The sequence below is a fragment of the Telopea speciosissima genome, chromosome 1 (assembly GCF_018873765.1).
Source record: "Telopea speciosissima isolate NSW1024214 ecotype Mountain lineage chromosome 1, Tspe_v1, whole genome shotgun sequence".
Lineage (NCBI taxonomy): Eukaryota > Viridiplantae > Streptophyta > Magnoliopsida > Proteales > Proteaceae > Telopea > Telopea speciosissima.
In genome coordinates this window covers 78,666,307-78,684,513 of record NC_057916.1, presented here as the reverse complement: position 1 = coordinate 78,684,513, position 18,207 = coordinate 78,666,307, and the positions used below count along the sequence as shown (strand labels likewise).

Sequence of the window (18,207 nt, the reverse complement as noted above, 5' to 3'; positions counted from 1 at the left end):
TAATATTACTGATGTGATGTAGAAGAAGACATCCTTTTACCTAAATACTTTCCCTTTCCCCCTCCCCAAGGGGGGTGATAACCCACATGAAGGGGAAAAAAGAGGAAGAAAGAAATATATTCTGCTTTGTTCAATCTTCAATGGTGAGAACAAGATCTGTTGATAACAAGCAAAACTGAAAAGATATTAAGATCTATCTGGAAAGAGTGCATTTCTCGAGTTTCTTTGTTTTTCTTGTGGTAACACCTTGAGGGTGGGTGGGAATCTTGCGTGCTAGGGTAACAAACTTCTATTTTTATTGTCTACACATCACATTAATATCTTACTGTTCAATCTGTACTTTACCGATTTTGAGGGTTTGACTTCCAAGGAATTTATTTTTTGAACTTAAAACCTGTGCAGTGAATAGACATGGATAGAGCCTTTCTGTGCTTACGGAGTTTATGCATTTGAAAATCTGCATTTAAGACTATTGAAATCAGCTGCTGCCTTCACTTTGCAGGTGCGTTCAGGATAGGAGATGAGTATGCTAGATGCAACCAGAGCAGAACTTGCTCTTGTGGTCTTGTATCTGAACAAAACTGAGGCCAGGGATAAGATATGCAGAGCCATACAATTTGCTTCAAAATTCTTGAGCAATGGAGAGCCTGGTACAGCTCAAAATATTGACAAATCAACTGGCTTGGCACGTAAAGTTTTTCGTTTAAGGTTTGGTTTGTATTTTGTTAGTAGCACTTAGTATGAGATTGTAAATTATTTGTCTTATTGCAGAACTTGTAGTTTCATTCAATTTGTTTATCTCTAAAACCAATTTCTTTCTGATGTTTTATTGGGTTGGGCCATCATTTGCTTTAATAGGTATTATGGGGTTTCTCTATGCTGCTTTTGCTTTTCAGGCTGGAATCTGATATTGAGCGTGTATTTCTGCAGTCTTATTTATCTTGGCTATCTTTTAATCAAACTTCTATTGGACTTGCAGTTTGTGAATGATTTGCATGTTTTAATTAGTCCAACTCCCCAGGGAACTCTTCTTCCAATTGTTTTACTTGGAAAGGTAAAATGCTTTTCTTCTCATTGACTGCACTTGTCAGATCTCATTCCCCACCCCCCCCCCCCCCAAAAAAAAAAAAAATTGATTGACATTTTAACATTATGCTTGTATCAGTCCAAGAATGCATTACTATCTTTCTTGTTTCTCGATCAAATTGTCTGGTTTGGGAGAACAGGCATCTATAAGGTAAAGATTGTGTCTTCTTCTTTGGCCGCCTTTTTTTTTTTGGATCTCTTGGTTCCTGGACAGCCCACCTAGGAAGCACTTCCTGTATGACCTGAATATCTGCCATGTGGCAGGTCGGATGGTACCCAATCTTTGTGGGCAAGTAGACCCGAGGTCCCTTGCTCACCTGTCAAATTTCTGCCCAATGCTTTTTGCACAAGTGGCAAAATAGTGCTTTGAAAAAGTCAGGACTGTGGGATAGTGCACAGTAGTGGTCGGAGTACCATAGGCATGCATGGATGTACATGGAAGTGCATGCCAATACACAGTAGGGTATTTGATTGAATTTGAGTTTGAAATTTGACATGTGGCTAACCTAGACCATATCCTGTCTATCCAATGGTCAAAATTACCACATCATCCGTCCACGTGGTAGAAAAGTATTAGGGCTGCATCTGAAACCCTCCCTAGATGGGTGCATAGAAGCCCATTTGCCTTTTGTTTTTTAAAGAATGTTTTACCTGAGTTACTTTCCCTGCTTTTTTACTATTTCTAGGACAAGGAGCAGCGGGCAGAGCGAATCGGCAGGATCGCTTTTTTTCTGTTATATGGGTTCCTCAGTTTGTACCACCTTGGTTGAGGTCTGTGCCTTTCTTTGTTGTTGTCATTGGCTCATTGCCATTGTCATCATTAGTACTGCTTTAAACAACTTCATTATTTTCCTTTTTGCCCCTTCTCAAGCTTGCAGAACTTGGAAGGCTGTCTGCATCAATGAAGAAGTTGGAAAAGGATCTTAATAACACTGATAAGTACCAGGTATGTAAAGCTCAATGGTCCACACTTACAAGCAGGTGTTCATGTTTTCCCTTCTGCAGCCTCTCATACTGAATAATTTCACCTTTGGTTGGCGAATGCAGATTGAATAATACTGTCTCAGGCTCAAGCAGTCAAATGATAGGTCATTAAATCTGATAAAAGCAGATATGGATATAGTGGTTGCAGTTGGGATACTTCAACTGGCACCTAAGAAAGTCACTCCTCATGTAACGGGAGGCTTCGGATTTGTCAGCGCACTCATCTCTTGTTATCAGGTGATGGAAGTAAAACCTTCTTTGATTCTCTGTGTTTTGATCTTCATTTTTCTATTAAAAATGATCTTCAAGTCATCTGTTTGTTGTTTTTCTGATTTTTTTTCTCTTTCCTCTCCTCTCCCCCACCCCACCCCCAAAAACAAAAACAAAAAAAAAAAAAACTGTTTTTTGCAGTTGCTCCTGGCTGCACCGAAGTCGAAGGCATCCTGAAGAAGGAAATACAGTATGGCTCAACATTCATTTGTACCATGAAAATAATATTCCAGGTTGATAAGGACGTATTTTTTGCTGGCATACTCTTCTGTGCGGGTGGTTTCACCTACTAGACATCTGTTTGTGATTCATTCCTCTGTTTCACATGGTAAATAATATTTGTTGCAGCGTTTGTTGATTTGATAGTCGTAAGATGCACAAATATTAGATGCATGTGCCTATAAAAATATGTTCACTGCAATACTGTATGTCTGTATCCAAAATATGCATGCATATTACATCTCCCTTTCAATGTAATGCCTGCGTGGTGGGGAACTTATGTATTTGTGGGGAAAATATTGGGTCTTGGTATGCAGACTATTCTACAGGTCTAGGGTGCCATACCATACCATACCATACCATGTGTTTTATTCTTAAAAGACCCCATTTAACAGATCAAGTGAGACAAGATTAAGCATAAATGAATGATTTAAAGAAAGCGGGGTTATTCCAATATGATTTCTAAATGTTTTGTAGAGTAGCACTTAGATCTGATGGTTAAGAATCATTATATCATTCTGATATCTTATATATAATCTAAGGTGGAATATTCCCATAAGTAGGTCCTGTTAATCTCAGAAAATAAGACAGGTGGCATATTTTTGGGTACCAGACCTTAAGACTTTTCTTTTTATGGTGTCCTATTATTGTAGTCTCAAGTTTTTGTATTGAGATGCTTAGCAGATTTATACATGGTTAATGATCCTTCCCTGGAGTGAATTTTCGTCATTTTTTCACCGAATACCTAATTAATATGCTTGTAATCACTTATTTAACTGCCACAACTGCTAATGTATACATATCTTTGTAACAAATGAGGCTTGAATTTGTGATGCTCCCCCTACCAAATTTTTTTTTGGGGTTGGGGGTGAGAACAAGAGAATTTGTTATGCTGACATTACTTGCCAATTGGAATCGAACTGTTTCATATCATAGTGGTTTCCTAGGCAGTGTGAGTGAGACATTACAGGAACTGGGGTTCTCCTGGATCATTAGAAACATGAGTAGATTTGAACCAGGGATCATTTCTATATATTATTTATTAACCAGAATCAGGCAGTTGTGGATCTCTGTATCCATTTGTAAGGATCATGTAAATGGCATTCTTAATGAGAGGCAATTGCGCGCAAGCAGTCTTTGAACTCTAGGGAATAAATTGTCTGCAATGGAAATGCCCATTACTAGTGACGGTGGATCCTTGAATTGTGCATCCCAGAGATAGTTGTTGCCTGTCATGGTTTTTGGTTTAGAAAGAATGAACCAAAGTGTGTTTCCCTTTCCGCCCCCCTCCCCCCCTTTCCCTTTTCTGAAACTGTAAATAAGTAAAAGGCTTTCTGGTCATTGAAATGTGAAAAATTTTAGAATTTAACACCAATATAATACTTTCACCCTTCCTTTGAATATAAGGCTTTTCCTAATTGCTTGCAAGGCCATTCACAATGATGTTTCATAGTTAAAAATATTCATAAATAAACATCATTCAATATGGTTGAACTAGACCACTAAATTTGATATGGGTCAATCCTTGAGGTAGTCTATCTAAATTCTAACCCACCATGGTTCAGTTGTGGTGCCTGTTCTAGTATATTGACACAATGGGCTGGGTTCGAGAAGGCCATCTCTAAAGACTTAAATGGGCCTTGTCTAATTGAAGTTCTAAGAACTTGTTTCAAATGAAAGAGACTTGACACTGAGCCTTAACGTGGCGGACTGCTGGAAAATATGTATGGATACACTTAGATATGCCCCAAAAAAAAAAAAATATCAAAATACATATGCTAATAATGTGAATGTATATTTAATCCCTTGTTGAAAACGAATCTTAACACAATGTAGAAAAGAATGGAAATCATGAACAACAATCACACAATGAACACAAGGATTTATGTGATTCGGCAAGATTACCTACGTTCACGGTGTGATGAGATTTGTTTCACTATCAATGGAGAATAGGGTTATAGCCGCTTGTCCTCACACTTATCTTAGATTTTTTTACAGAGAAAGAAACCTCGCTACATATTTATAGTGAAACCCTATACAGGCATCATACCCCCAACAATACCTTTCTTACCCCGTTCTTCTTAACCATAATTGTGAAATAAAGTATAATTAATTCAATCTGTACATGCTTTACTACATATAACCAAACTAGGCACACTAATTCATTCTCCAACTTTTGGTTTTCAGAAGATATCCTAAATGCCAATCAATAAAATAATCATATGTAAAACCCCATTATTCAATAATTTATATCTATTATAACATTGAAGATAGAAAGCTACCCCTTTAACCTTTCCTAAAGCATTAGTCACCAGAATTAGTAAAGGACAAAATTACTGCTAAAAATGTTTTGTTTCATGAGTTTTTTTGATAGAAAGGTACCCCGTTAGTTTTGCAAGATTTCAAGACCTATGCACATGGGAGAATGTTTTCTGTGCCGGTGGCGCAGGCCCAAACACATGGTAGTGGGTGAAATGACCACCCTACCCCCTTAATGGCTGGCCCATGTGTCTGGACGTAGGCTGCGCTGTGGCGCGGAGAACATCACCCCAAACATAATAATGTTATAGCCGTCAACATTAACCCTAATGAGAAGAAAAAACCCCTTCAAAATCAATCTTTTATGTCTTTTATAATTTCTTGATTGGTATAGCATATTCATGACAAAAGTATATAATGTAATCTGACCTTATAGTTAATCTTCGGTAATTTGGTCATTTCATTTCTCTAACCAACAAAATGATGTAAGAAATAGACAAGACTTTGTCTTCAATGGGTCTAACTAAGACTTCGATTGGTATTATATATAAATATAAGTTAAATATGGGTTTTTTTGAATAAAATTCTCTATACAAAGGATCTTCTAGATATTTTCCCTATTGGTTGTTCTAATGGTGCATAGACATGACCCTACATAAATTTATTAGTTTGCAACTAATCTTGATTCATTTGACATTATCACACCAAAGAAGTCTATGAGAGAGCTTCATTTTGTTTTTTTTTCCTAAAGAAGAAAAGCAATCCAACTTGTGATCTTCTGATTGTCAAAGTCGAATGTTAATTATAATTCATATGATGACATCTAGCCATTAATTAAGATTAGTTGTAACTTATGATTTGGAGATAGTGACAATGATTAGCAAAAAGGGTTATTTTCTGTTTAGAGAGAAATTCCAAAGGAGAAGTAGCAACCAGATTTGACATTTGGAGATTTCCATTAAAATTCTTTAAAAACTGAGGTTTAAAGGACAAGGCCGGCTGGTAACCCTATTAGACTTTTATAAATCAAAACCCATTAACCAAAGGAGAAGGGGGGGGGGGGGGAGTTGACCATTACAAGGTTTGACTTTTATGTGTTCACCTTTGGCTTAGTCAACCCAAGACATTCTATGAGATTTGCCACCTCTATTAATTGAAAACCCTTAAATGGAGGTTCTGAATAGGGCTTAATTAACAAGAATTAAATGTAAAAGAATAAAATCTAAGGGGAAATTTGACCAATGCAGGTTCTGACTTTGAGATGTGATAAGTTGCCAAATTAATGTCAACCCATAGATCATTTCCCCTCCTTAAATAGAAAAAGAGGACATGCAGAAGCACTAGGCATTAGGCAACAACCTAAAAAAATTTGAAGACACAATGGGTCGTGTAGGTCTAGTTTGAGGGTGGGATTGACCAAGCCCAACAACTAAACACCTGATCTATATATTTATTAATTTGTTTCAATTTGAAAATACCCACTAAATCCTTGGGTCTGGCTACTGGATCCTTAAGGAAAATGCTTGGTTTTGGTTGTGGGTTGGTCAACCCCCTTCTTAAGCCATTCATTAATTAGGTTTAAGAAAGAAATTATTAATAGAAATAAAAGGGAAAATTATAAGGAAACCCAATAATGGTTTGGTTTTATGGGTTTGTCATATCAGGCTCTTCAGCTTTACAAACCAGTAAGGAAATAGAAGAATTATTTTAAATCACTGGTATTCAAATGCAAATTGATAGTGCATTAACCATTGCCCTGGATTAGTCATGTGGCAAGTTTTAGGTTTAAAATCAACCATTGGATGGGCATCTTTTATCCTTCAATTTTCAGGGGTTGAAATGGTCATCCAAAAGTTACCTAAGTTTAAATGTCAATTGATTTCCATTCTTCTATGTCTCTTTGTGGAAGAAGAGGAATAGGTTGAAACTTTTGAAATTTATAGTTATTGAAGTGCATGGTATGTCCATTGTTGCTCTAAAATAGGTGGGCCAGGAGACCCATAGATTCCATTGCACCTATTATTGATAAAAATCACAAGTGAAGTGATCCACGATTGGATTCTTAGATCATCATTACACTCCCACGTTCTCACCTCCATTGACAAAGTCGAAACTACCCTCCTCCTCCTTGGCAATCTAATGGTACCAATGTGCATGGTGAAGGTAACTTGGAGTTATTTTAAGCATCAAAGTTGGGCTGTATCCAATTGATGAAGTGGCCAATCATAATATATAGGTAACTGGTTTTATGGTTCTCCTAACATTGCTCATCTATCTACACAAAAAAAAAATGTTATTTATAAAAGACGAAGTTTCCCTCCACCCATAGAGATAGTTCACCCATCATTCTAGGATTCACAAACCCCTCCTAAGGTTTTAATATGTTCCCAAATACCCTCCCGATACCCTTTCCCACCATTCACCGTGGATGGAGAGAAACTCGGTCCATTTATAAATAAAAAGTTAGAAAATAACAAAAAAAATTGTATTTTTTATGGGCTTTCCTAAAGAAAAATTCATGTAGAATTTTGTCCCCACATGTAAGGTCATTATCCCTGATCGACCAAGAACTTTTTGATTGTTTTATTTTCTTTTTATTTCCCACTATGCAATATAATTAATTATACAATCAGAATATCAGGTGTTTAGTGGGATAATATATTGTATAATTGGACTTCATTAGTAAAACCAAACTTTGTGTATCAGAATATTGATGCAAAATGACAAAGTCAACTTGAGAAACATTTTTTTACCAAAAAAATCCTTGAGAAACATTTCAAAAACTAATAAGAAAAAAAGGGGGAAAATAAAAATTAAAAAAAAAAATTGACAAATTCAACTCGGAGACAATATGAAAAATCCCTTTCAGGTTCACTGTAATTAGAAAACTTGCAGGCTCCCTGTCTTGCTAAATGGGTTCTGTGCTTCCCACGTCCTAGGTTGTGGGAGGATTTTCCACCCATTAATTGTAAACTCTTATTTTTTTTGCCCGAAGAAGATGAATAAAATCTTCCCACTTTGGGATTCCTAATAATAATAATAAAAAGAAGAACGCTACCTGAGCCCGTGCGATGCATTACCTTTGGTGAAGTACAAAAAAATAATGAAGAGATGATAAGTCAATGTCTGCTATGAAGTGGATGGAGATTAGTTGCGTATAACTATTTCTTAATTTTTCTTTTTTTTGTTGGTAATGAGAAATAGATATCATTTTGTGGAACTTATTCAATCCAATATTGTACTTTTTCACATTTTTTTCTTATTAAATAAATGTGGGAATTTCCATTCCATCAACGAGTACTGGTTGATGGGGGGAGAGACATCAGTAGATTAATACAATTGTTGGTAGTACCCTATTTATGTTAAGATTCCAAGAGATATTGTACTGATCTGGCTTGCCTGCTTGCTTCCGATCCATGGTATAGAGTAGAATACTAAGATCACATATATATGATGTCAAATGGCTCATCAATAGTCCAACAAGGAGGGTTTTCCTAGCATGTGAACGGAAATGACAACCCCTACCCCTGCCCGAACACACTGCACGGGTGGGATCCACCCCCTCTATTAGAGGAACTTGAGGAAATAAAGCGAACATGAAATGAAGCAGATAAAAATACATGAAGTATATGTGGCACACAATTAAATCAATCCTATGAGTTTTTCAGTTGAAAGAAAAAAATAAAGAAAGAATTTGTTTAAAGAAAAAGCGCAAAGTAAATTTAGACAGATTGACTAGATAAGATTACTTAGTAGGCTTAAAAATTTACATGGTTGACCCCATCTCTTTCTTACTGTTGCATCAAGAAATCGTCTGGTGGTCCTTCGAGTGCTGTAACCTACGAAAGGACTAAGGGGTGACAAAGGAGAACCGGTGTGGTTCCGGCCTAGGACTCTCCGATGCCTAAGTTAGATCTCTCTGAGCAAACAGATGAATAGTAGAATTCAATACGAGTTAAGATGTCCCCTGATGGGGTTGAGTACCTTTCCTTTTATAATGGAGTGTGACGGTGTAGAGAGTCCTTGTCGATGTAGAGTGGCCTTCGTAGTTGATAGAGTCTCTAGGTAGCAGGGTTGTTCTTTGGTTGGTTGTCTTCCTCTGGGAGGTAGTGTCCTAGTAGGGTTGATGTCCTTAGTGGATAGACCCTTCTACGTGGTAGATAAGGTCCCTGATGTTTGAGTCCGTCAGGACTACGAGACTGGCCGCGGAGTGTGGTCATGTGGTTCGGCGCCCACGGAGTGTGGTCATTCGGAGCAGCGTCTGCGGAGTGTAGTCATTCGGATCAGCGCCCGCGGAGTGTGGTCATTCGGAGCAGCGCTCGCGGAGTGTGGTCATTCGGAGCAACGCCCGAGGAGTGTGGTCATTCAGATCAGCACCCGCGGAGTGTGGTCATTCGCTGGTCCTGTCATGGTCCACCTCCTTGGGGTCAGAACACGTGGCGGCCTCTGATTGGTTGATGTGAATTTGGGTTTATCACTTACATTTTAAGTGTAAGCCAATATAGAGTTTGTCAAGTGGTAAAATAGTGATTTGAAAATCCAGATATACATATTTATGAACCAGTAAAGAGAATAATGGTTGGAATATCTCAGGCATGCATGGAATACATGATGACAGACGACAATACGTAGAGAGTATACAATTGACTTTGAGTGTTAAATTTGCTAGATCTATCTAGATTCTAGACTGCCCATTTTCTATCCAACAATCAAAATCATCACATCACCTTAACACGTGGCAAAAAAATTATCTTGATAAGACTGTGAAGTGACATTTTTTCAAATAAAAAAAATTGAGAGATAGAATGCTATTTGGGCATGTGCAATGTGTTGTCTCTGCACCCAAACATAGTGGCATGCGAAATGATGATCGTCGTGCCTCTATAAAAAAAATAGAAATTTCCCAAGACATGACGATCATTTTGCATGCCACAGCACGTGTCTACATAGCATTCTCTTTCCCAAAATTATTAAACAAAAATTGCATTGGGATCCCATTCTTGTACGAGAACGTACCAGAATATGTGTGTGAGCCATCCAAATGGCATCCACAATATAGAGTACGTTGTTATTTATAACTTGGATTTATGAAGTATAGAAAACCTGTCATAGTTGTAGCCCACCATTAAGTGTCCCGTAGTTTTAGTGAGTTGGTTCGCCTCATCTAGAAGTTGCGAACTACGTTATCCTTGATCATCTTGACTATCTGAAATTTCCCATTAAAGGCGGCAATATGAATGCTATCTGGGCAATTCACATCCATTTTCATACAAAAATGAGATCTCAACATCAACTCGGGGGTAGTACCCTAAATTGTAGGAAGACTTGATTCATTTAGAGAGAGAGAGAGAGAAGGAAGGGGGGGACCCAAAAAACATAGAGGGGAGGATTTTTATTTTTTTTTGATAAAAAAAAGGAGGATTGACGACTTAATTAGTACAAAACAATACGAGCCACGGACACGGACGACGGTGAGTCATGCGTGGGGGGTCGTAAATTGGAACTTTGATACCCCCAAGCACCTGGAATGGAGGGGAGGATTTTGACTTCTGGTTCTTTGTACAATTGTACAACCCCCCCCCCCCCCCCCCAATCCCATTTCATGACTACTTAATCATCCAAAGAAATAAAGAATGGTGATGATGATATGATCATAGATTCAAGGTGGTGCGGTGGGTTAACACAGACTTTGAAGAAGAAAGACGACTTAATAAAATTAGTTAAAACCGCCATGAATTCAGGTGGAAGGAAGAGGAAGTTGTGAAATGAAATGGGAATGGTTGGTGGATGGGGGTTGTTGTCGTGAGACTTTGAGACAGCTGAGTCCATGCTTGCGTACGCATCGTTGTTGGGCCTTGCGGCTTTGTGGGCGAATGGGGCGGCTGGGGCGGTGGGTAAAAGTAAGTTACTCTTTTGTGTAAACTATAGAGGAGACAAAACAAAACAAAACACACACCACCCCAACGCTCTCTCTCTCTCTCTCTCTCTCTCTCTTCTATTTAATTGCTGTCCTTTCATGATTGGAAACTCACCATTCGTTCACGATGGTCAGAGGTTTCATCTCCCTCCCTCGAAGGCCACCCCAGATAGACAGAGATAAAAGAGAAATTAAGATTTCTTTGATGATGAAATATCAACGTCGAACACCAGAAGAAGAAGTCGTCGTCAGGAAGAGGGCAACTTCCAACCCCCAACCCCACTTCCTGCCTTCTTTTGTTGAAATCGCAGGTATTTTATAAATATTTAATTGTACATGTATACCACTTGTTCAAAAATGAATTGGCAGCCTCCTCTCTATAGTCTGCTACAGTCAAAAATGAATCTGGTTCTTTGTATATGTATACCACTTGTTCAAAAATAAAAAATAAAATAAAAATCAACTTCAAAGGGAAGGAGGAGGAGGTGGAGGAGGAATCCAAATTTGGCTCTTATACAATTGGGTTAGGAGTAGCCTCCTCTCTATAGTTTACTAATGTCTTCATCATGGTTTCAGTGCAGAGTATCGGAATGGGTATCAGTCAATTTTTAAATGGATAAATTATACATCACCCCGTAATTTTTAAACGACACTCAAATCACCCCTTGGTTTTTGAAAAAGCTCAAATCACCTCCTGGTTTTAGATCCTAATATGACAAATTAGTCCCTATCGTTAGTTTTATTTTGTTAAGTGTGATGATGTCAACAAGTTAAATAAATTTAAATTTCTAAATTACCATGGACATTCAAACATAGATTTTGAAAGATAGTATTGTAAATTTAATTTTAATGTTTTAATACAAGTGTAAAATAGTCTTTTCACACTGATAACTAACAGTAGATTAACACCGTTACTATATAGAAGGAGTGATTTGAGTTTTTAAAAAAATCAGAGAATGATCTGAATTTCGTTTGAAAACCAAGGGTGATGTGTAATTAACCCTTTTAAAATTTGATACAATATCATAATAGTATCAATAAGAATCCATCGACAAATTTAACCCTGATCCTTCTTTCAAAAGACCCTACAATCCTAACTCTAGATAGCAGATGAGATCATGGGCAGTGAAGATGAGACGATGATGACGAAGGCACGAAGCTAATGTGGAATGGCGTCCCCAGATGAAGATGAGTACCCGTTGATAGAGACAATGGGTATTGGGGTAAAAGATATTCCCCCATTTGCAAAGCCTTGAGAGTTGAGAGAGAACGAAAAGGCACACACCACCCGCCAAGTGGAGTGTGTAAGTAGTAGTGGTAGTTGGTCAGTCACATCCACGCCCTACATGATCCGTCATTGGAGACCGACTCTCCTAATGCTTCGTCTGCTTATTCCTTATACATCGCCCTGTCTCATCCTGAGGGAGCCAAGCAGCTACCCAACCCCCATCCCCCCCCCCCCCCCCCGGCTTCTTGCTTTGGTTTATCTGCTTTCCCCACAACTTTCCATTTATATTCATCTATTATTTTATTTGTTTGGATCGGTGTCTTCTATGCGCGCACTGAGGTTCAATTAGAGTATGCATTTGCATTATGGAGGTGGAATTTCCGTTTTTCATAGGAGACGGGGCGGAACGGAACAATCTTTCCATCTTTATTTAATATTTGAATGTGACGATACGTATATTCCACCATTGAAAACTCTCTTTCTATTTAGTTATCATAGAGAGACTCAGATCTCTCCCTCTCTCTCTCTCTCTCTCTCTCTAGTGTGTGTGGTGTGGTCCAGCCGATGAACCATTTGTTCTTCTTGCCTAGGGAGTGAGGACTATAGCAGCTCCCTCGGGAGAGGGGTTTCACCTAACCCTTCATAGGCAACTGAAGTCATTGAAGGTGTGTGTTAGAAACTAAATAATAGATTCAAAGGTTCTCTATCTCACCCTTGGTTGACCCCCAACCCAAACTACGAGGCATGCATGTTTCATGCGATTAATAGATCCAAGGTCATTCTAGGGTTTGTGGGTGCATGCTCTCCGAGTTGTTGACCCGCCTAGATTGGTGGCAGCAGGAAGGATACACTCTAAGGAAGGAGATCAGTTTCTTGAGTATGAATTTTCAAGTTCGAGACCCCCCCTCCCCACCTCTAGGAGGGACGAACCCAAAATATGGTCAAACTTACCTGATCTCTATGTGTATATTCAAGATTCCCAACCTGAGATTCAAGATTCCATCTGGGTACGTTATCTATGAATTCTATATTACAAGACACAATTCCTTCAAAACTAGCAACTTGGTCTACCCCATGTGAAGGAGCGGTGAAGATAAATTGTGATGCGAGTCTTCCAACAAATACACAACATGGTGGATTGGGTTTCATTTGTTGGGGTTATCAAGGCCGTAATCCCCTTCTTGCCATGTCAATCCCTACTTAGATTTTCTGATGCGGTAACTGATGAGGCATTAGCAATTTGATCATCACTATTTGAGGCTGTTTCAGAAAGCTTTGGAAAAGCGTGGTTCTGGAATCAGATAACAAAGATGTGATTTTCTATCTGCGAAATGGAATCATATTATCACCACTGAGGTTGAGAATCATATTGGAGGACATGATTCATCTTTCCTCCTTTTTTGATTCATGTACTTTCTGTTTTATTTCGACAAATATTAACAACTTGGCTGATGGTTTGACTCAATTTCGATCCATGATTTGTAGAGATGTGTGCTCTTCAGTCATGAGTTTACACGTTTCCTCGATAACTTCAAATAATCAAAAAAAAAAGTGTGGTGCCTGTAACAGATTAATATATGAAAAAAAAATAAAAATAAAAACAAATTTAATACTTAGTAGTACAAAGGATACAGATAGAACTGAAGGCCTGTAGGGTGAATATTTTAACAATAAATTTAGTAGATATTCACTGTTAGGGATTTTTTTTAATTATTAGTAGTTGTTGATATTTTTAATGAAGGGAGAAATAAAAAAGGGAAAAAACAAAAGAAAACCAAACAAACAAACAAAATTGTATTTTAAATTAAACTCTAATCTCAAAGCTGTGGCGTCCTACTCCTACAGAGGTCACCCCACTTGATCAGATAATTTATTTTCTTTTCATGGAAATTAACATTAATTAATATCTAATTAAGCAAATGGAAGATATCGATGCAGATGCGAGGCCTCTCCAATCCAACGAGTCCACTTGTCATCAGTTGATGAGTTTCTATACATTTTACCAGTTGGCATTGGTAAGTTGGTGTTCACCTAGCTCGTAAATAATAACCCATGGGCATGGGATTTTGAGTTTTGAAGATTCCTTCCCCTTTCTACTTAGGCTCCATTTGGTTGGGAGTAACTTTTGAAAAGAATAAGGGAATTTTTTATTTTTTTTTTGGTAGTAAGATAATTTATTCATTAGAATTTCGTGAAATACACAAAACCTCTTGAACAACAAGCTCATGAAGTCAAAGAATGAAATACAGTCACTCTATTTTACACGAAATTGACAAGGTCTTCCTTGGCAAACTATATATTGGTAATACTATTGTGTGTCCTGAAAATACAAGAGAATAAAACTGACTGAAAAAAGACTGTTACAATGATAATGTCTTGAATAATTGGATCAATACTGAGATGAATAGCGATTCTTCTAGGATTTGACAAGTTACATAGCTGATCTTTATCCTATTGTTATAATAGAATGTAAGACCAATTTTCCTAATAATGTTGTTTTCAATTAATAAAACTATTTTACGGCTCTCAATGGAATTATTTTCTTACCATTATAGATATGGAAAGAATCATTTTCACAACCTGTGTAATTTTTTTTTTTTAATGAGAGTAAATTCTATCATTTTGCATGTGTAGTCGAACAATTTGCAAGACAATGACAACTTTTGACAGTAACATAGATATAGGCCATTTTAATTTAAAGAATTTTTGAGAATAAAAGAATAGACAATCAAAAGAAGGCATAAAGTTTTTTTATTTTTTTTTTAATAAACAGAAAAAATCAAAACACATAAAAAGCAAAACTACAAATCAACACAAAAAACGCGATGTCCTCTCATTCTTTTATCATGCATCCTGACAACATCTAGTGTGGGTCATCGCAGCCTTGTAGACCATGTGGCTCACATTGATAGGGCTTCATTAAAACAAGTGTCAAGTTTTAAATACACTCAAAGAAGTATCATTTAGATAGTCCCATTTAGATTTATAGGTCATTGTGGAAACCTTCAGCCATATATATATATATATATATATATATATATATATATATATGGAAAAAGAACACCATCTGATCGTGTGGCTACTACACCAAACTCATGAATACGTGAAAGTATCACCATGCACCTATGAAATTAAAAACCGCATCTTTGTTGATACCTTTGTGTACACTCTCATTGGCCTCCATCTATGTTTGTCCTCAGTGAGGTGTGTGTGACCACTGGTTGTCAATCGAGCACTCATATTTTTTACTATACTGACTTATGCAATAATGATTATAACTATTTGATGGGTTTCTAATAAATATGGAGGCAAGTGGTGTAGAATGAATACAAGTTCCCAAGGAAAAAAAAAATACATGTATAAAACAAGGTATGGAATTCATCTGTTCTGCTTTAATGGTAAAAAAAGGTGGTTTCTTTCCCTTTATAATACTAATTCAAATACATAACATGCACATATATTCCATAAGAAACTGATGGCCCATATCTGTTTGTGCCCTCACCAAGGCTTGCCGTTCTACTACCTCCCCCCCCCCCCCCCCCAAAAAAAAAAAAAAAGCCTCCAAAAAAAACGGAAACAAATGAGATTTTTTGTTATTTTTTCTCTTATCTTTAGAAATAAAATAAAAAACAAACTTCATTAATTGTGATTAGCATAGGAAATGTTGTTGATTCAAAGAACCCTTCCCCTTAACTAAATGATGAAAAAGAAAGAAGTTATCCAATTAAGATGCAAATGATAGTATTTGCTCAAGGATCAAATTTTATTTCAGCCATGGTGAATTAAGAATCTCTTCATCCATCAATTTTATTGAAGTTGGATTGGACTATTTTGATGCAATAGGAAGTATGGTAGCTAGATCTCGTTCTACCTAACGAACGTACCTTTGAATCCATGAGGTTAAGAAAATCCTAATTCTGATGTGCAAGAAGTGAAAATAGAACAAATTTGATTCATAAACTTCAATATGCATTTATTTAGTCCAAAAGGACTTTTATATAAGAAAGTCGAATTACAACGAAGATGGAAAACAAAATAAAGCAAAATAAAATAGGAAACTAGTATCGCTAAATCGCACACAAAACTTCGAAGGCCCAATACACTCCTTAAACTTTGGTGGTCCTTAAGTGTTGTAGAACATTGGCTGCTGTTTGGATATTGGTATAATAGATACCACTAAAATTAGCATTTTCAGCTTGATCGAATAGAAAATAATACCAAAAAAGGTTGAGTGTGCTTCTTAATTTGGATTGACTTTGTAGACCTTGCTTGCCACAAGAAAGGTATGACCAAAGTCCCCTATACCATGCGCTCTCTTTGACCATCAGAGTTGGGAACAATGAGAACGCGTGGGTGCATCCAATAGAGGTGCGATTTTTTTCATTTCTCATGGGGGACATGACGGTCATTTTGCATTTCTTGTGTCTGGGCATATGAGTCACGCAACTTGACAACTTCTTTTTCCCTAATTTATATTTTGGAACTTGTGAGTGTCATGGTGAGCCTCACTATGAGTTTGAGGTCATCTAATATTGAGTGAGTCTCACAGTTAGGTAAGTGAGTCCCATAATACCTAGAGTTTAGTCCTCTCTAACCCTTTGAGTTAAGTAGTCCTCTCTAACCCTTATTATTCTGAACTCTTCTTTGTTTTCTAGCTTATTTTGACTCATCCCCTTTTGAGCTGCATCTATTTGTTATCAAAGAAAGTTTTAATTCTTATGGTAAGTAAGTCTACAAAGTCAATCCAAATTAAGAAGCACACTCGAAAATGGAAAACATGGCTAATAATAGAATTACTGTTTCATTCCTCATTTCAAACTTAAGGATGAGTTCTTCCAAAACAGGGAAGAATGATGTAGTCATGATGATGAGCATTTAATGTCCGTTCCACTTTCTTCTTTTCTTTCAACGCCTAATTTTTCAAGCAACCACTCTTTTTTCAAATGCACTCTTTCGAAGACATTTCTAACAGCTATATTCCAATGGCTTTTTTTTCCTTCCCTGTATATGTGTATCCTTTTTCAGCTTATAGAAAGTAGAGTTGATCATTTATATTTTTGGAAATTGTGGGTATGTCATAATGAGCCCCAGTGTGAGTTTAAGGTTCTCTAGTGGTGAGTGAGTCCCCAAGAAACCCAATACGTGGTGCTCTCTGACCTATATTGTTCTAGCAATCCAAACTCGTATAAGGTGAGGAGTCACAAAAGGTGTTGCCTCTCAAGCTATAAGAGTCACCTGCGACTTAGTCAAGGTCAAATATGTTAGAACGAAAGTCAGACAAGGATGGGCCGTGTGGACCACTAGTTGCTATTTCAAGTCCGGCCACATTTACTCAACCTATTCAAAGTGAAGTTTTGGTAATTTGGCTAGCTTTTCTCGTGATGATCTCTAAAGGTTATGGTAGAGTTCATATTGAATCGGATAATCAAAGCATAATCTTCTATTTATAGTGGAAAATTCATTCTTCACCTTTGGTTAGGAGGGCTTGGTCGGTAACGCTTACGTACGATTATTTGACCCAATTCCGATCCCTGAATTAAGGAGATGTGTTTGTCCTCTATCCATGCTATACAGTCCAATTTTGCGGTGGTTTGGATTCTAGAATGCATCCATGTCATAACACACCACAGAAAAATATCACCTCAATTTGTCTGCCCGTCAATTTCCTCAATTCCCTCTAATAGAGTGAGGTGGACCCCACTCCGGACAGTGTATTCGGGCAGGAGGTAGGGTGATCATTTCCATCCTCCTATTATATGGAATTGAGGAAATTGAGGGGCTGGCAAAGTGGGGGGATAAAGATCCACACACCACCCCACACCACAGTGTGGCTGTGGCCTGATCAAATCATTGACATTAACATCCAATGTGACAAATATGAAATGAAAGACTTAGGGGATAGCAAGGCTTTGACCCATTGGGACACGATCAGTGTTTGTTTAGAATTTAGATACATTCAGTAACCTGTTCAATAAATTGTTGTTTCTAGACTTGGAGCAGTGAGTGATTTTGGTCTTGCCAAGGCGGCCATGGAGAAGCGCAGAGGAACAGGAGGCGACTGAGTCAGAGACCAGGTCGTTTACGTAGCCGCCGGCCGTTGCAATCGACGACCCCCCTTCTCATTTCTTTCTTTGCCTTGGACTTTCGATAATTACTAACCTGCAATGTATACTGTAATTGTAAGGCTTTCCCTCACAAGAATTTTAGAGAAGAAAAGAGAAAACCTCTTTTTGATTCTTCCTCC

At 37.6% G+C, this 18,207-nt stretch overlaps 1 protein-coding gene across 1 annotated transcript; it reads left to right on the top strand.

The window, feature by feature from the left end:
• Nucleotides 1-520: 520 nt before the first annotated feature.
• LOC122655169 (peroxisomal membrane protein 11C) lies at nt 521-2,906 on the top strand. The gene is given in 8 exon segments (XM_043849390.1): nt 521-708; nt 805-1,054; nt 1,166-1,237; nt 1,773-1,811; nt 1,813-1,857; nt 1,958-2,032; nt 2,134-2,307; nt 2,482-2,906. Coding segments are annotated over 8 exon segments (879 nt in total). The 3' UTR covers nt 2,518-2,906.
• Nucleotides 2,907-18,207: the final 15,301 nt, after the last annotated feature.